Below are 15,036 nucleotides of genomic sequence, written 5' to 3' on the forward strand. Positions count from 1 at the left end.
ACTGTAATGGAATGGTTTTATATAAGCAAACACTAAATGACAGTGTAATTTACACTGCAGGGTTTCCTGACAAATATCTAGCTTCAGTAGATGTTATTTCTACTGCAATCAAAAAAATTTCACCCTTTAAGCTTAGTTGATACGGCCACTGAGCACTTCACAATACTCTCCTTCTTATTTTACAAATAGGGAATCAGGACATTGAAATAGAAAAATGTTCACACCTCTTCTATCAGCTTATTTTTTTTATTTAACTTCAGTTTTCTGAACACCTCCGTTCTCCATAGGTACCCATATCTATCCTTTTCTGTGCAGGGAATTTACATTCCTCTAACACTCTATCTCTGCACTGCACCTAATTTGTCTTCCCAAAATCAGAACAAAAGAAATGAGCTGAAAGTGCACATACAGCTGAGCTACTGGACATGGTATAGTTCCCAGATGACTGCGGTGCAGCCATATCAGCCATGGTTTCAAGGTTGGGTTAGCACCAGTGTGCAGTTATGGAGATCATCAACTGGACTTCTACATAGCTCAGACATCTCTGTACCATCTTCAGTTGCATAGATTAAGAACAGTAAAGAAGGCAAATTATTTTTAATCATTATGATAAATGCTGTGTCTCAGTGACCAAAGTCTGACTGCCATTTTCTACAGAATATATATTAAAATTGAAAAATCTTCATAGGATCAAAGGTGATATATATGATCTGGGGTACAATCCTGTGTCTTAGCATATTTCATATCTTGATGTTTCTGAATAGATACAAGTACATACAAGTACATACAATACAATACAATAGATACAAGCTCAGAAGTGACCATCCTGAGGTCACTTGTCTAGCCCCCTTATCAAAGCAATGTCAAAGTAGGATTTGCTTCTCCTTCTGATGGTGGGAGCAAGATGACAGGTCTCCTGCATCTTCCAGATGCAAGGTTTGTTCCAGATGACAAGGTTTGTTTTTGTTATAAAGAATTTTCCTTCACATAAGTATTGTGTGGAGGTCATCGGCACCACAAGATGTGGACATTTTTGGATGATGAACATACCATGCAAGGGCACGTGTTACAACATATGTACAAGTTTCTCAGCCACAAAACTGTTTTTTAGAGGGCATTTTTCAGTGTTTTTACAAAATAGAGAAAATATGCCAGCATATCCAGTGAGCCATATGGAGGGAGTTACTGTTAATTTATAGCTTCCAGAGATATAAACTGGATTTTTATCTTTTCTGCCTGTCTTATATTTCCTGCACAACAAATCTCACATTAAGGTTTATTTAGGCTCTGGCATGGCAGAAGTATTTCATTCAGGCTTAAAAAGTGGTAGTAGCTTCAAACTGAGACTTACACCCTAAAATTTGAGTTCTTTATTTTTTTTTTTTAATAAAGGAAACTGTTTGCCAGTGAGCCACATTAGGTAAGCAACTGTATCCATGGATTATTTTGTATTACATACAATGTACCACACCACAGGTAGGTTTCAATACATTAATCAAAATTTACGTAATCCTTTTGAAATTGGTAAGCTTACAGAAAAAAATGCTAAAGAAAATGATTTTTCATAGCCTGACTCAGGAGAGTGCTGTTATTATTACTTTGCCTAAACTTAAATACACAGCTTTTGACAAATCGCTACCATCTAAAAATTGCTAGTAGAAGTGGGAATTAGAGGTGAATCTATCTTTTGCATGAGAGAGGAACGGCTTAAAATTAGAGTAAGTTTAAATCAGTATGGAGGAAGAAAACAAGTAATTGTCCTGAAGTGTTTATTTTTGTGGTTTTTGTTGCCACAAGGTTCATTTTAAATAAAGGTATTAAAAGGCAAGGTCCCAGTTCTGTTGTTTAGTGTATCTGCGTTGGAATTATGTACAGACAGAATAAAGAAATGTCATTAGAGAAAAAAAACATTCAATCTCCTGGTCACAAAAAGAATAGCTTATCCCAGGTCCTAGCACCATCCAAGAGCAAGGAATCAAATTTCTCTCTCTCTGCACTGGGTCTTCCTCCGTGCAGCCTTGGCGGCAAATTCTGTCAATCTTCAAGCTGCTTAGGGTAATGTTTGCAAAGCAATTTAGCAATTCAGAGCTTAATCTTCACTGAAAGTCAACAAAACCTTGGCTCAGATGTGCTTAATTTACCTTAAAAAAACATGATCTAGGAACTTCTGCTGTTACCCTTAATCCTACAAGCTTTCTAGTGCAAGAGAGCTGGGGATCCCAGAAACTGAGGGTATGGGGAATGCAATGGAATAAGTAATGATCTGCAAGGAGCTTGATTTCCACAACATGAAGAGCTGGAAGGTCTTAATTTCATTTTTTAATGTGCAGAAGTTTAGCATCATTCTCTTGAAACTTTATTAATATTAAATGGCATGTAGTTGCTATTAAATATTTTTGGTAACAGTGATTGATCAGCACTTCTCTCTGCCAAGTCCATTCGTAAAGGCTATTGACAACCACAAAAACATCTAATATAGCATTAATAAGAAGAAACAAACACTAGGTTTTCATATTTAAGAGGTGACATCTAGGACTACTATTTTTATTTGCACTCTTTGTTGTTTTAATTCCACTTTTGGATATACTGGCATCTTATTGTCAATCTTTTCCATGTGAGGAGGGAAGTTAGAGAAGACGGAGATTTATAGAAGATGTTAGCTACCAAGAGAACATTCAACCCAATCATAGAATCAAATTTAGAAGGATAAACTTCTCTTGGATAGGTAAGAGGTGACATATAAAAGTTCGTAGCATTCACAGAATGGGTTGAGCAATTAGTACACCTCTTATAACCAACTCTCTGCTCTTTCAGGCAAACGTTCTCTGTTACTTCCATTAGTGTTTAGAAGGTTTGAGCTGAGTTCAGCTCAAATCTTCAGCATTTTTCCATATCTACGGATTTCCAAATGATTATACTCTGGCAATTTGATGCCTTTTGAGATTTTGTGTTTGGCCTCATGAACCAGAGGTTATGTAGAGTTCCTCAACTATTGTTCCATAAAAATACAGCTTTAGCATGGTTAGCATTTGGATTTTTGAGAAATCACACTTCTTTAAAAAAGAAAAAGTGAGGAATAAGAATGTATCGCATTGCTGCTGAAACACAAAGGACTCTATCAGCAGCCTCCCACTGACTGAGTAAACTCTTAATGAGCTCCCTTCATGCTCTGGCCTCAAGACAAAAGGATGTTATGATTTCTCAAATAGTTGCACCCAGCAGAGTTTGTGGATTTAGTACGCTTCTGCACATTTGGCAGGAGAATTAATTTTCATAACAATTTTGAAAATTAGCTTTACCAATCCATGTTGTAGTTCCCATATGCAGGTGACACCTCTTGATTTCAGAAGAGCCAGCCTGCTGACACAATCACAATGCAAATTTGACTTCTGACTCTTTCACTGTCAAAGGAGAACATGCAAAGCCAGAAGAAATCATTACTAGGAAGGTGCAACAAATATCTTGACTTTTCCAAAATGTCCTCTCTTGTCAGAGACAAAGCAGGCAATGTTCTGTCTCATTAATACTTTCTCCTGGCTTTCCCTGCCTACATTTTTAATAGCCTGAGAACAATTCTTTTTCAAAAGTAATCTCTAAAGGTTACAGTGTATGAACAGATTTATTACGACATGAACAAAAGAGCACTCCCATGCTAGGGAAGTCTGAAAAATTCAATGCTTTTTGCACATTTGCACAGAAATAAGCGAGAATGCTCTGACTGACAACACTCTAGTATTACATTTTGATTTCTGAAAAAATATATCTCATTTCAGTGCCACAGCTGTCTGCATTTTGTCTGGTGGGGTGCTTTTCTGCAATGGAGTCATTTCATTAAGTCTATGCTTTACCACTCTCATTTTATTTTTTATGTTTAAGTGACACAAATCATAAATATGGATCACTTTTTCCATTTTCCTTACTTTAGTTCTCCAGGTGTCTAATATCGTTGTCAAAAAAGCACCAAAGAAGTCATCATAAATCTAGCTGGTGGTAATAATTATGCTATCAGTGGGGTTCTTTCCTGTGCTGAAAATTTCCCTTTGATTATAACCTAGCAAAAGCACAGCTAATTCTGTGGGCAGCTTGGCCACAATGTAATTTTCAAAGCTGTTAACAGACATGGGGTCATGATTAGGTCTGAGAGAAAGCAATTGCAAGCTACTGGGTGTCTGAGACAACTACCTAAAGAAACAGCTACTCAAAGCAGACCCTTGAGAGCTATTGTAATACTTAGAACCATCATAGACCATTTATTTCACAAAACTACATTCAGTGCTTTTATACAGTGCATTTTGTGTTAGGGAGAAGATACATTTGGGATTGGGGAGAAATGGGGCAGCTACACAGAGTCCCAGTTTTTCAGTCTCATTGTCTCCAAAAGAAACGTTTTATTCTTCCTGGGGAAAAAAAAAATATATATATATATCCTGAAATCAGTATTTTCAGCCCATAAGTAAGTTACCATTACTTTAAAACTAAAAATCAAAGAATGACACTTTGACTCTTGTGTCAAACTGTGCAACCCACAGGCTGCAATTTCAGGTGAATTACCTGGTAGTTTAAGGTATCCCTGATTTGACATTCAGTCATTTTCCTTTTCTTTGTGGATATGGATAATTTTAAATGTCACAACATAGGCACCTGTGCTACAAAACTGCACAGATTCCTCAGGCTGAAATTTGAGATGCAATCAAGCAACAGCTTCGCTAAGTCTGAATGGGGAGAAGAACATTCAAATTTTGATGCAGAATCCTCAGGCCAGGTTGAAGTCAGTCAATAATTTCATTACTTGGAAATAAACCTTTAGGAAAAAAAAAAAAAGAGAGAAAGAAAAAAAGAAAAAAAAGCATTTTATAGTGCAACTCAAAACTCACTCTTAAGTTTTGGGAGGTTTCACTGTGAAACTTGTTCCTGATAAAGCACTCCTGAATCAAACCGGTCTTTCATATCTTCTCTGGAGTTTTTCAGAGAACCTTTCATTAAGTATCGTATAGGATCTGCAAAATGAACACAGTATTTCCCAAGGACACATGGTAGTCCACTTTCTCGATGAGAACACGGAAAGAAAACCTCTCCCTTCTCTTAGTGAAATCTTTCTGGAACTAATGCTGCTATCTCAAAGCCTCTTTTTATTTAAGTCCATAGCAAATCTCCCTTCCAAACTCCCACTAGGAGCAAAATGATAAAGAATGGCTTGGACTGAATGGGGAAATAGCTGAATAAAGTAAAGAAATTAAATGGCAGCAAATGGAAGAAGCTTGGATGTAAATGTGTAGACAACTCCACTCCCTCAGATTCTCCATTGGTGATAGCTTAGACCTATCAGCTACGTTAGTATCCCAAACTACATGTTCATGGTTGCATACTCCAGATCCACGTCCCATTACATCATCTTGCTCTGTGTATAGCATATTGTTTGATAGGAAAAGGAGAAGTGTGTTCAAACTAAAAGAGGGCAAATTTAAATTGGATATAAGGAAAAGGTTTTTACAATAAGGGTAGTAAGCACTACAAGAAGTTTCCCAGAGAGGTGGTGGATGCCCTATCCCTGGAAACATTTGAAGTCAGGCTGAACAGGGCTCTGACCACCTGATGGAGTTGTGGATGTGCCTGTTCATTGCAGGGAAGTTGGACTAATGGCCTTTAAGGGTCCCTTCCAACAATTCTATGATTTAATGATTCTGTTCTGTATATCCCTTCCCTTATTTCCTTCTCTCCACCACAATAGGGAGATGTATCCAGACTATTGCTGGTCCCTGCATTGTGGTGACTTCCAAAGAGCAAATAAAAACCATGCTGCAGTGCCCTGGCATGATTTAGTCTAACAACACATGCCTATCGCTCTCAGACCAACTGGAGTATTTAAAGTTGAACTTCATGAAAAGACCATTAAGACATTAAATATCCACAGGGGGGAAAAAAAAAAAAGAGGAAGAAGATTTAAAAAAAAGAGAGAGAAACACCATAGGAATCAGTTTCTTAGAGGCAAAGGCCTGTGTCAAAGTTATGCTTGTATGTTGAAACCATGTTGTTACAGTACACTGCTAATGAAAGGTGTTTCTCAAAACAGTTCATTCCCACCCTTCCAGAGAAGTGTCCAACTGGATCACCCCTAGCGCTGGGGTGATCTGGCAACCTGCAGGCAGTATAGCAGCACCTCAGAGCTTCCCAGGCTCACAGGGAGAGAGCAACCTTTCAGCAGGGTCTACACACAAGATTCGCCCGTCCACCTTCTCCAGGTGAAAGAGAAGCTGAGGTGAACGTCTTTACTGACATGCCAGTATGTGAAAATTCAACCCTTTTAAATAGGATCTTAATTACACTGCGGTGGTTACTTCTATCACAGCTGTAGCGACATGAATGAATTCTCTAAGTTCTATGCTCTTCTAAAGTTTTCTTTAGGCTTAGCCTGCAAGTGAGTTGAACTACACCTTTACTGAGAGTGCTGAATAGGCAGCAAAGAAATGCGAGTGACTTTGACACTGAATTGCTGTCCAAATCCATGCAAATCCTTAAGCCTCTATGCATTGCATTCCCCCAAATGCAGAAAAAAAATGGGCAGGGGCATTGGACAAATGTGAAGAAGATGGGAGAATAATGTATCTCTCCCTAATGATGATGCTATGAAGTCTGATGTCTGAGAATCTCTACTAAGGACATTTTCAGAGAAAATGGTGACACCTATAAGTGGTACATAAGCAGATATGCTGGCAGATTGAGAAGAGTTCAGGCTGTTTACGGAAGCTGAGGTTCTCTCTTGCTAAATGTTGTTGTCATTTCATAATCAAGTAAATGGCAAAGAGCAACCTGCAAATTTATGTGCAAACTCCCATCTGTGCTAGAAGAAGAAAGTAATTTCAAAGATGAGAATAAAGCTGCCACACAGTACCTGAACTGTATCATATTGAGATTACTGGCCATGGTACAGTAGTAAGGGAATTGAAGTTTGGAGTTTTGTGCACGAACACGCATGAGCATTCAGTAAACATATATTGCTGGGCTGTGAATGCATTCATATCCTTTGCCTTGTCAGGAAGGTCATGAGGACTATTTACAAACGATGTTTACAACCTCAGCCGAGGAATCTCAGTTTCTCTGTTATATTTCCTTTTCTGACACAGGCTATCAAGACCAATTACTCTTTCTGTACCTTGTTTTTTAATTTTTAAAATTCCAATAACAACACAGGCATGGTGGGTGCCAATAGTCTGCAATGCATGGATCTGCACCACGAACGGAGTGGCTGTTTCCTTAAAGATAATATGATTTACCCTATGCCAAATATTTATTACTCTAGATGCAAGAAGAACTGTCATTAGAAATAGGACTTTACTATGCAATGGGGCGTAGCTTTTGAATGTACTTCAGATGCTAAAGTATTTGCACAAAATGGAATGTAGACAACTCACTGCAAATCTGGCTTTGCACTGGCAATTTTCTCACATTTTCATTTCAAACAATCTTTGAGCAAGGATTTTGATGCTGTTTTGGAATGCTTGTGTTCAGCTTTATGCAGATGTGGGTTCTGAAAAATGATTAAGAAGCACCCAAGCACAAAAATAAAATCTGTTAGGTTCTGTCCAAATTACTGCTGGGATTAGCTTAGCACAGTGATCACTTCTGAAGTCTGGAATAATATCAGGGATCTTGAATATTTCTGATATAAAGTGTGTTCTAAATGTTCACATCTTCCATTTCACTGCTCAGAACTGTATTTCTTAATTTTCTTCAAGTAGGAGACATTCACCGAGAAGACAGTAGCAATATATAGCACTCAGACAGCACTTTTTTATTTCATAATGTTGTAAAGATATTAAACAGTTTTCTCAAAACACAAGTAAAAAAACTCAGAAATAAGGAAAAAAAGGTAGTAATGGCAATTGGGTGTATGCCTGTATGCCCTTTGATGATCACACCCACTCCCATAGTTATTTTTCTAGTAAGGGAACTAAAGTTGCCAAACCATGAGTTCAATGCGTTTGTTTAATTAGTTTGCAGTGAGCTCTGTTTCCTATTTTAGTGTTTTATTCACATCTCACAGTAATCACTGTGATAGCAATGCTGTGATTTGTAATGCCAAAATGTCTTATCTATCCCCTGTAACCCAAAACCTTGTGATCAAATGCCCTGTGCAGAAGGTACTGAATGGAAAAATATCTGATGCTGATGTGGCCTAACAGCAACATTGGTAATAGCTCTAAAATTAAAGTTGAATAATTTAAGTTGATTTCTTTCATAATAGAAAACTGGCTATTGACCAGAAATGTTGTGAAAGATTAAAAGCAGTTATAAACTTAAACCTGGCTCGTAATTTGAAATGTTTAGGAAATAGTCAGTTCTTGTATCATTTTCATTTGGTGAAGGAGCAGTCAACATACATAAAGCATGCATTCAAGAATCCTTCATTCACTGAAAAGTGTGCTCAAAAATTCTCTTGTCTTTCTCAAACTTCTTTTTAATTAGTGTTGCACAAGATTACTCCAATCAAAGTAAGTCAGCACCAAACATTGCATTCTGCATTCATTGTTAATGTCAGCTAACAGGATGGTATTCTGTAATGTTAAGTTCTGCTCCATGGTGAAAGTATCTGTTCAAGACTGCCCTCAGTTCTTTCTCCTGCTTAGGTTTTCAAACACATCCTTTGTCTTAGAGCTTTCAAAATATTTTTAAGTATTTTTAACTTGGCATGAAGTTTACTGCTGGGAATTGACAGTCTTGTGCATTTTCTGCAACAGCAGATACTGTCATTTGTTTTGAGTGACTAAATAGTGTGTGGATCCAAAATTGTATTCATCAAGGTAGCCAACTTTGTGGTCAGACTCTAAAGATGCTGATGGGCTTATGGCAAGGCACACAATTACTCAGTGAATTTCTCAGCTGCCAACTGTTTAATACAGAGATAAAATTCAGAGCACTACCTGCTGTTAAGGTCAGTACCAGCAAGATGATGTCTTGTAAATCTGTGTGTATGTGCACTCTCTTCTTCAGAGATTGACTGTTATTAATTGGTTAAGGAGTGGTGGCTGACAATACTTAGCTGCCTCTGAATTTAAATGCCTCTTCATCATTTGTTGTCATAGAAAGCCTTCTTTGAGAAGGCAGCAGATGACCTGCTACTGATAAGAATCCTTTATAAAGGTCAATTTTTACTAAGACATAGCCACATTTTTTGAAGGATTTCCACTGCTAAGTCACTTAAATTGTTCACGTTACTTTCACTTCATTTACATTTACCAAAAAAGACACAAGACTTCCAGGCTCATCCTGGAAGCTCAAATGGATTATACAGCAGGATTAGTTATTGCATTTCTCCTCAGAAGGGATTTATCTGAGCTCTTCTGAACCAGATAGACTATAAACTCTTTCAGAGAAGGCATATTCAAAATAGCATTTTTTCTCTTCATGAGCCAAACCCTTCATGCAGAATGAGTGCTTATGAGACCTTTTGGTTGCATAGTTACACCTCTGATAACTTTTTTTTTTAAGACCTCCTCATTATAAGGGGAGAGTGTTTTAAATCTAGCCATAAAGCTGTTGTTATCATTCTTTTCAATTACATTACAATGCACAACAATTAATTATATCTAATCCTTCTCACAGAAGTGTTTACAAGCAAAGAGAGTACCTCAACTTTCTTTCAATAAAAGCGTAGGACTTATTATGTCCCTCTAGGTATTTTACTCATCTAGCCTTTCTGTACTTAGGATTATAATCATATTATTTGCCTTATTGGAATTTCCCTATGGGAAAATAAACATCAGTTCTTGTCAGACATGATCTTTACACTATATTTTGTATGGGAAAAATATTCCCACATATCTCCTAATCAAGATCTAGGATTTAGTGAGGTAAATTCAGCTCACCACCTCCACTCATATACAGACTTGCTGTGATTTATGTGAAGGACCTTTCTGGACATGGAATCCTTATACATATATTACTTTACCTCCTATTTGTAGGACTTTTGCATAGGTACACTCAAACCAGAGGTCCAATTCAAACTGATGAAAAACCTCATTGACATCAAAGCAAGCAGCCAGGGCTACTTGGGCAGCTGGTGCAGCACTGGGGGATGGATTTGGACAGAGAAGCTGGTGGTGCTGCATGCATGGAAGGGATGTATGCTAAACTAGACTTACTGTGGTCAGAGAATCCTTCAGTTTAGTTTCAGATTTCAGGAGCCTGTGTTGCACAGCCTAAACCAGCTCCAAGACACAAACCAAAGCACTGTGAGTGGGAATAATAAGATTCCTTTTGAAAAATCACTGCTGATCTGAAATAAATGCTAACATAGATGCGTCCATGCATCTGAAGTACGTTACACTTAGGACAGTTTTGTATTTGTATCCTTTGTATTTATTTTTCAGAATGCATCCCTGTCTGGGCAGATGAAGGTGTGGGGAAAGAACAGTTTCAACAGCCACTCTTGTTGTTGGCAAGGTCACAGAAGTGGTTTCTTGCTATCAGGCTTGTTTTCTGTGTTTTCTGAAATGATGATCTTTTTTTTTTATTGAGTGAAATAGTACTTCAGTGTTCAATTTCTCTTAAACCAAATGCATTCCACAGATATTAACTTCAAAGTGGGAAGTTTTCCTCCAAGAAAGACCTTTCCCTTTGAAAAGGAGAATCGGTTATTTGGAACACAAAATATGACAAATTAGTCTCAACTATATGTTTCCTAGACTGATAAAATCACCTGTCTTCACATTTTTACTTCTTTTTTGTAGAGCCATGTTTGACTATGACAAGAGCAAAGACAGTGGTCTCCCAAGCCAAGGCCTCAGTTTTAAGTATGGAGACATTCTTCACGTCATCAATGCCTCGGACGATGAGTGGTGGCAAGCGAGGAGGGTCACCCTGGAGGGAGACAGTGAGGAGATGGGAGTTATACCCAGCAAGAGGAGGTGAGTGCTGCTTCCTCCTTCCTGCCTCCTTGGCCGTGATGTTAAAATATTCCATTTTATTAGAAAAACAGCTTGTGTCAATCTATTGAAAGAACGGGGAAGTAGAGCAAAATCCTGTAGTCATTACTTCACAAGCTGGATGATAAGGTTTTCACTGTGAGATTTAAAGACTTTAGGCTGTTTAACTGTACTGAGAAGAAACTGAAATGGTGGCTTTTATTATAGTGGATATATTATATTATAGTGGATTAACATCTTCACAGAGAAAGGCAGGATGGGAGACAGAGCGAGAGCACCATCTAATAAAGAACATCAGCGCAGAAAGAAAAACCAGAACCTGAGTCTGGGAATTAGCTCCAAATTTGAGGTAGAGCACATGTTTTAATGTCAGGGTGATTAGCCATTACATCAAACCGTTGAGGGATGTGATGAATGTCTTGACATTTTCAAGCCAAGGCTGTATGTCTTTCTTTTCTGAGAGTAATAGAATTAAACTGCTGAGCTTGTGTGATGTAAAGAACAAAGCTAAATTACATAATGATCCTCTTTGACTTCAAAAACTGTTAATTTAATCTCTGCCTGTCTGGAAACTGATGGATAATCAATATTGCAGTATGTTTTTCATGTAATGTAAATGAATGCACTTTTATCCATTCTCCAAGCTAAATCTAAATCTTTCTTTAGCTGTGATGGATTCATGCTGACTAGAAGGGAGAAAATAGACATCTGAGTCTTACCCTTTGTTTCTATTGTTTACTCTGTTTGGGTGCTTTTGTAAAATTGGCCACAGGTCTCTGATAGTATCAGGACTATGGCACAAATAAGTATTACTTTGTGCCTCTGTTGATAGTTGCTATAGAAAGGTCAAGAACTGAAAGAGTGGGAGGAAAATGAAATCTGTCAAACCACATTACATTTCTCTTTTGCAGCAATGCTCCCATACTGCATATAAACTTTCTATTCCTAGCTATTTCAGCTTTAGCATTAATATAAAAATGATCATGCCCATTTTATATAATGGGAAAATGGGATGTTTAGTGCTTTACAGAGCACCTGCTGGCATTTCAAGGAGAACTGGCCCTGGTGCTAGTAGAGCTCATGGTAGCCCTTGTTCTAAATTACATAAAAGTGAACTGAAAGGCCTTGAAAAACCTTATTGACAATAGCCCTGCAAGGACCTTATTTTCTCTAATCATTACCATGTTTGAATAACAACCACCAGGATTTTCAGAAAAAGGCAATCACAAATGGGAAAAGGGGAAAGTCTGTTCAGTTACTACCGAGAGAGATAGTGCACAAAGCTCACACAGTGTGATGTATGCCACGAAATGCTATAAATAACTATCAAACATAAGAAAATACCTATAGGGGAAAGAATGACAAAGCAAAGCAACTGATTCAGATGTGGAGTTGTATCTTCTATAAGATGGAGTGGATGCAAACGCCTAAGGATTATTTGTTTGACTGCACAGTGTTGCTTTGAAGGACCAAAAACAGAGGCTTTCTAGTCAAGGTCAGACATATGATATGGCTTGGAGAAAAGACGTGACTTACAAACACTGGGAGGGAAAAAAGAAAAAAGAAAAGATGCAGGTCTAGTTACTATGCTCTCTGCTTGTCATCCTGATTCTTCACAACTGAATCTCAGCAGCCTGAAAAAATCAATGGCATCTGATTTCCTGTCTGCAGTAATGTAGTGATGTGATACACTTCAGCACAGAGGTTGCTATTGTTTCATACAAGTTTTCAGTTATACAAGGATATTTTTGCCAGTGCACTGAAAAACGGATATGACTTCCTGTGGATTCTGGCCACTGAATCCAATAAGCTCTTGCCAGCAATTTCTGTGGTCATTTACACCACCTAGGGTGAGGATGAGCAATCAGTGCACAGTGAGCTGAGCTATATAGTTTAAAACTCATCAGACTTGCCGGAATACACTAATTCAGAGTTGAATTTCCTCTACGTGCATTGGTTATTTAGTCTGAGAGGCTCAATCCAAGAGTAGTCCTGGAATTCATTCATCTGACTGAATATAGACTGGTTTAAGCTGGTTTCTCCAGGCTGCTGTTTTATGTCTTATAGTTTATAGGTGACTATTTCTATAAGCATTGCATTGTGTGTAATTGGACATCTGTAATAGCAAGTGGTAAGATATATGGTGTAGTAGAAAAGGAGAAGAGCTTCTGTGGCTGCTCACTGAGCTATGACTTGCCCTGCAAGCCCACCTTTCCATGATGTTTTAGGCTGAAGAGATTATATATTGCTTTTGTTCTTTTTTTAGGCTCTTCATTTTTTCATCTGCTTTAGAATTTGTTGGTGGTGTTTTTTTTCTTTAATTTTATTTTTGTTTCTTTTGTGTGTGTGCATGTACACGTGTGTTGTACTTGACCTCCTTCCTTTGCCCATGCATTTATCCTTTGGGACTGCAACAATTATTTGCACTCTGGGTCAGGGGGAGGCTGTACAAATCCAGGGGTTATTAGTGCCAGAGTGGGTCTTTGAGTTCTGGTTTGCTCTCTCTCTCTAGTCCTACAACAGATAATATATAACCCCTGCATTTTTCATAAGTGAAATTATGGAATAGCTCTGAAAGCCACTAACCTCTTCAGTTCCACTTTAGTATGTATGCTTATGTATGTATATAGATGTTCATACAAATATATACATATATGTATATATACACACAAAACCATGACACATACAATATTTATTTTTTTAAGGCGTTGTGTAATGGTAATTGCTTTCCAAGCATTTACTCTTACCTTTCTTTTTAATGTTTTTTCAAAAAGACACCTTCAAACAATGACATTGCAGCATGAGCTGATTCTGATTGCAGAATAAATCAAGACTCCAGACTCTTCTCTATGATGTATGTGATATAGCAGTAGAAATCATAATTTATAATTGCATGGGAGCTGCCACTCACTCTTCTCTCCAGGATGTTGTGTATATTACCAGCCTTTATCTCTTAGTGATTCATTAGAGTCTGAACGATATTTGCCTTTAGATTTCAGTGCTGCTGTCAATGTGTGGACTTGATGCCTTGTTGATTGTTAAATTATAAAGTCAAACTTTAAGAGGGAGTTTTGGAGTGCAGCACAGCAGCTAAAGGAAGGTTTCTGAAAGAGAGAGCGCATGGAAATGACAACGGCCTTGTGTTTCCCATTGATCTGTGCAAGGACCAAATCTCACAAATTGTTGAGGTGGTGATCCCAGTGAGGGATCTAAAGCACTGCAGTATTTCTGTAACCCTTTCTTCATCTGGAGGCAACATTCTGTCCATTTCTTATGGACATTTGTATGCATTTGCTGTTCTGCACCATGGTACTGAGGTAGAAACCAAACAGTGCCATAGAAGTGTTATGATTCTGGATCGTATTGATGTTGGCTACAACAGGACTTCAGCATAAGAGACTGTAAACCACTTAATCTGTGTTTTAACAGGAACCAAATAGTTGTTATCATATAGTATTAATAAATGAACATAACAGGCTAAATTGGCCCTGGTTCCACATCCACCACAAAGATTTATCCAAGTTGTGCCAACAGTGACAGTGGAAAACAGTTCAGAGAGAGTCTTCCAGGTGCTGTGACACACCTTCAAGTCCTATACCAATGTCTCAGCAGCTTATGGTCCTATTTGAACACTACATTTAACTACGTGAATTACTAGCTGATCATTAAAAATTACTATGCTTTATACTAGAATGGCCAGTAGAATTAGATTTACACTGGATTTTTATTACATTTAGATGTATCAATTTAGCTTTTAATTTCTACATATATATCACTATAATTTCTTGTTTCCCTTTTCAGGCTAAGTAAATGGGCTCGACTTCCCATAACGGGCAGTAGCAGGCAGAGCAGGCCATTTCTAAGACTCCCTCCCAATGGAAATTCTTACATTCAGAAAGGTCAAATCAACAAAAAGCGTGAAACCAGTGTGCATAAGTTAGAGTGTATTAAAGTCTTCCACAGATGCTTTAATTCAAGAGTACAGACAGTTTAATTTGCTGTGGCACTGATTTTACAACTTTTTTTTGTGTGTTGTTGGTTTTTTTTTTAATTGCAATCTCTATATAATGGCAACCTCCAACTTCATGAATGGCAAGCTTCGGTATTTTACATG

The 15,036-nt window shown here is 37.8% G+C and overlaps 1 protein-coding gene across 21 annotated transcripts in view; it reads left to right on the plus strand.

Moving 5' to 3' along the window:
* Positions 1 to 15,036, plus strand: part of DLG2 (discs large MAGUK scaffold protein 2) — a 986,929-nt gene that overhangs the window by 920,523 nt on the left and 51,370 nt on the right. For all 21 annotated transcript variants that reach the window (XM_052669729.1, XM_052669569.1, XM_052669635.1 and 18 more), the window contains one exon: positions 10,728 to 10,904. In XM_052669729.1, coding sequence (XP_052525689.1) covers positions 10,728 to 10,904 — 177 coding nt within the window. The remainder of the gene's footprint in view (positions 1 to 10,727; positions 10,905 to 15,036) is intronic.

The sequence above is a fragment of the Tympanuchus pallidicinctus genome, unplaced genomic scaffold (assembly GCF_026119805.1).
Source record: "Tympanuchus pallidicinctus isolate F22 unplaced genomic scaffold, pur_lepc_1.0 scaffold11, whole genome shotgun sequence".
Taxonomy (NCBI): Eukaryota; Metazoa; Chordata; class Aves; order Galliformes; family Phasianidae; genus Tympanuchus; species Tympanuchus pallidicinctus.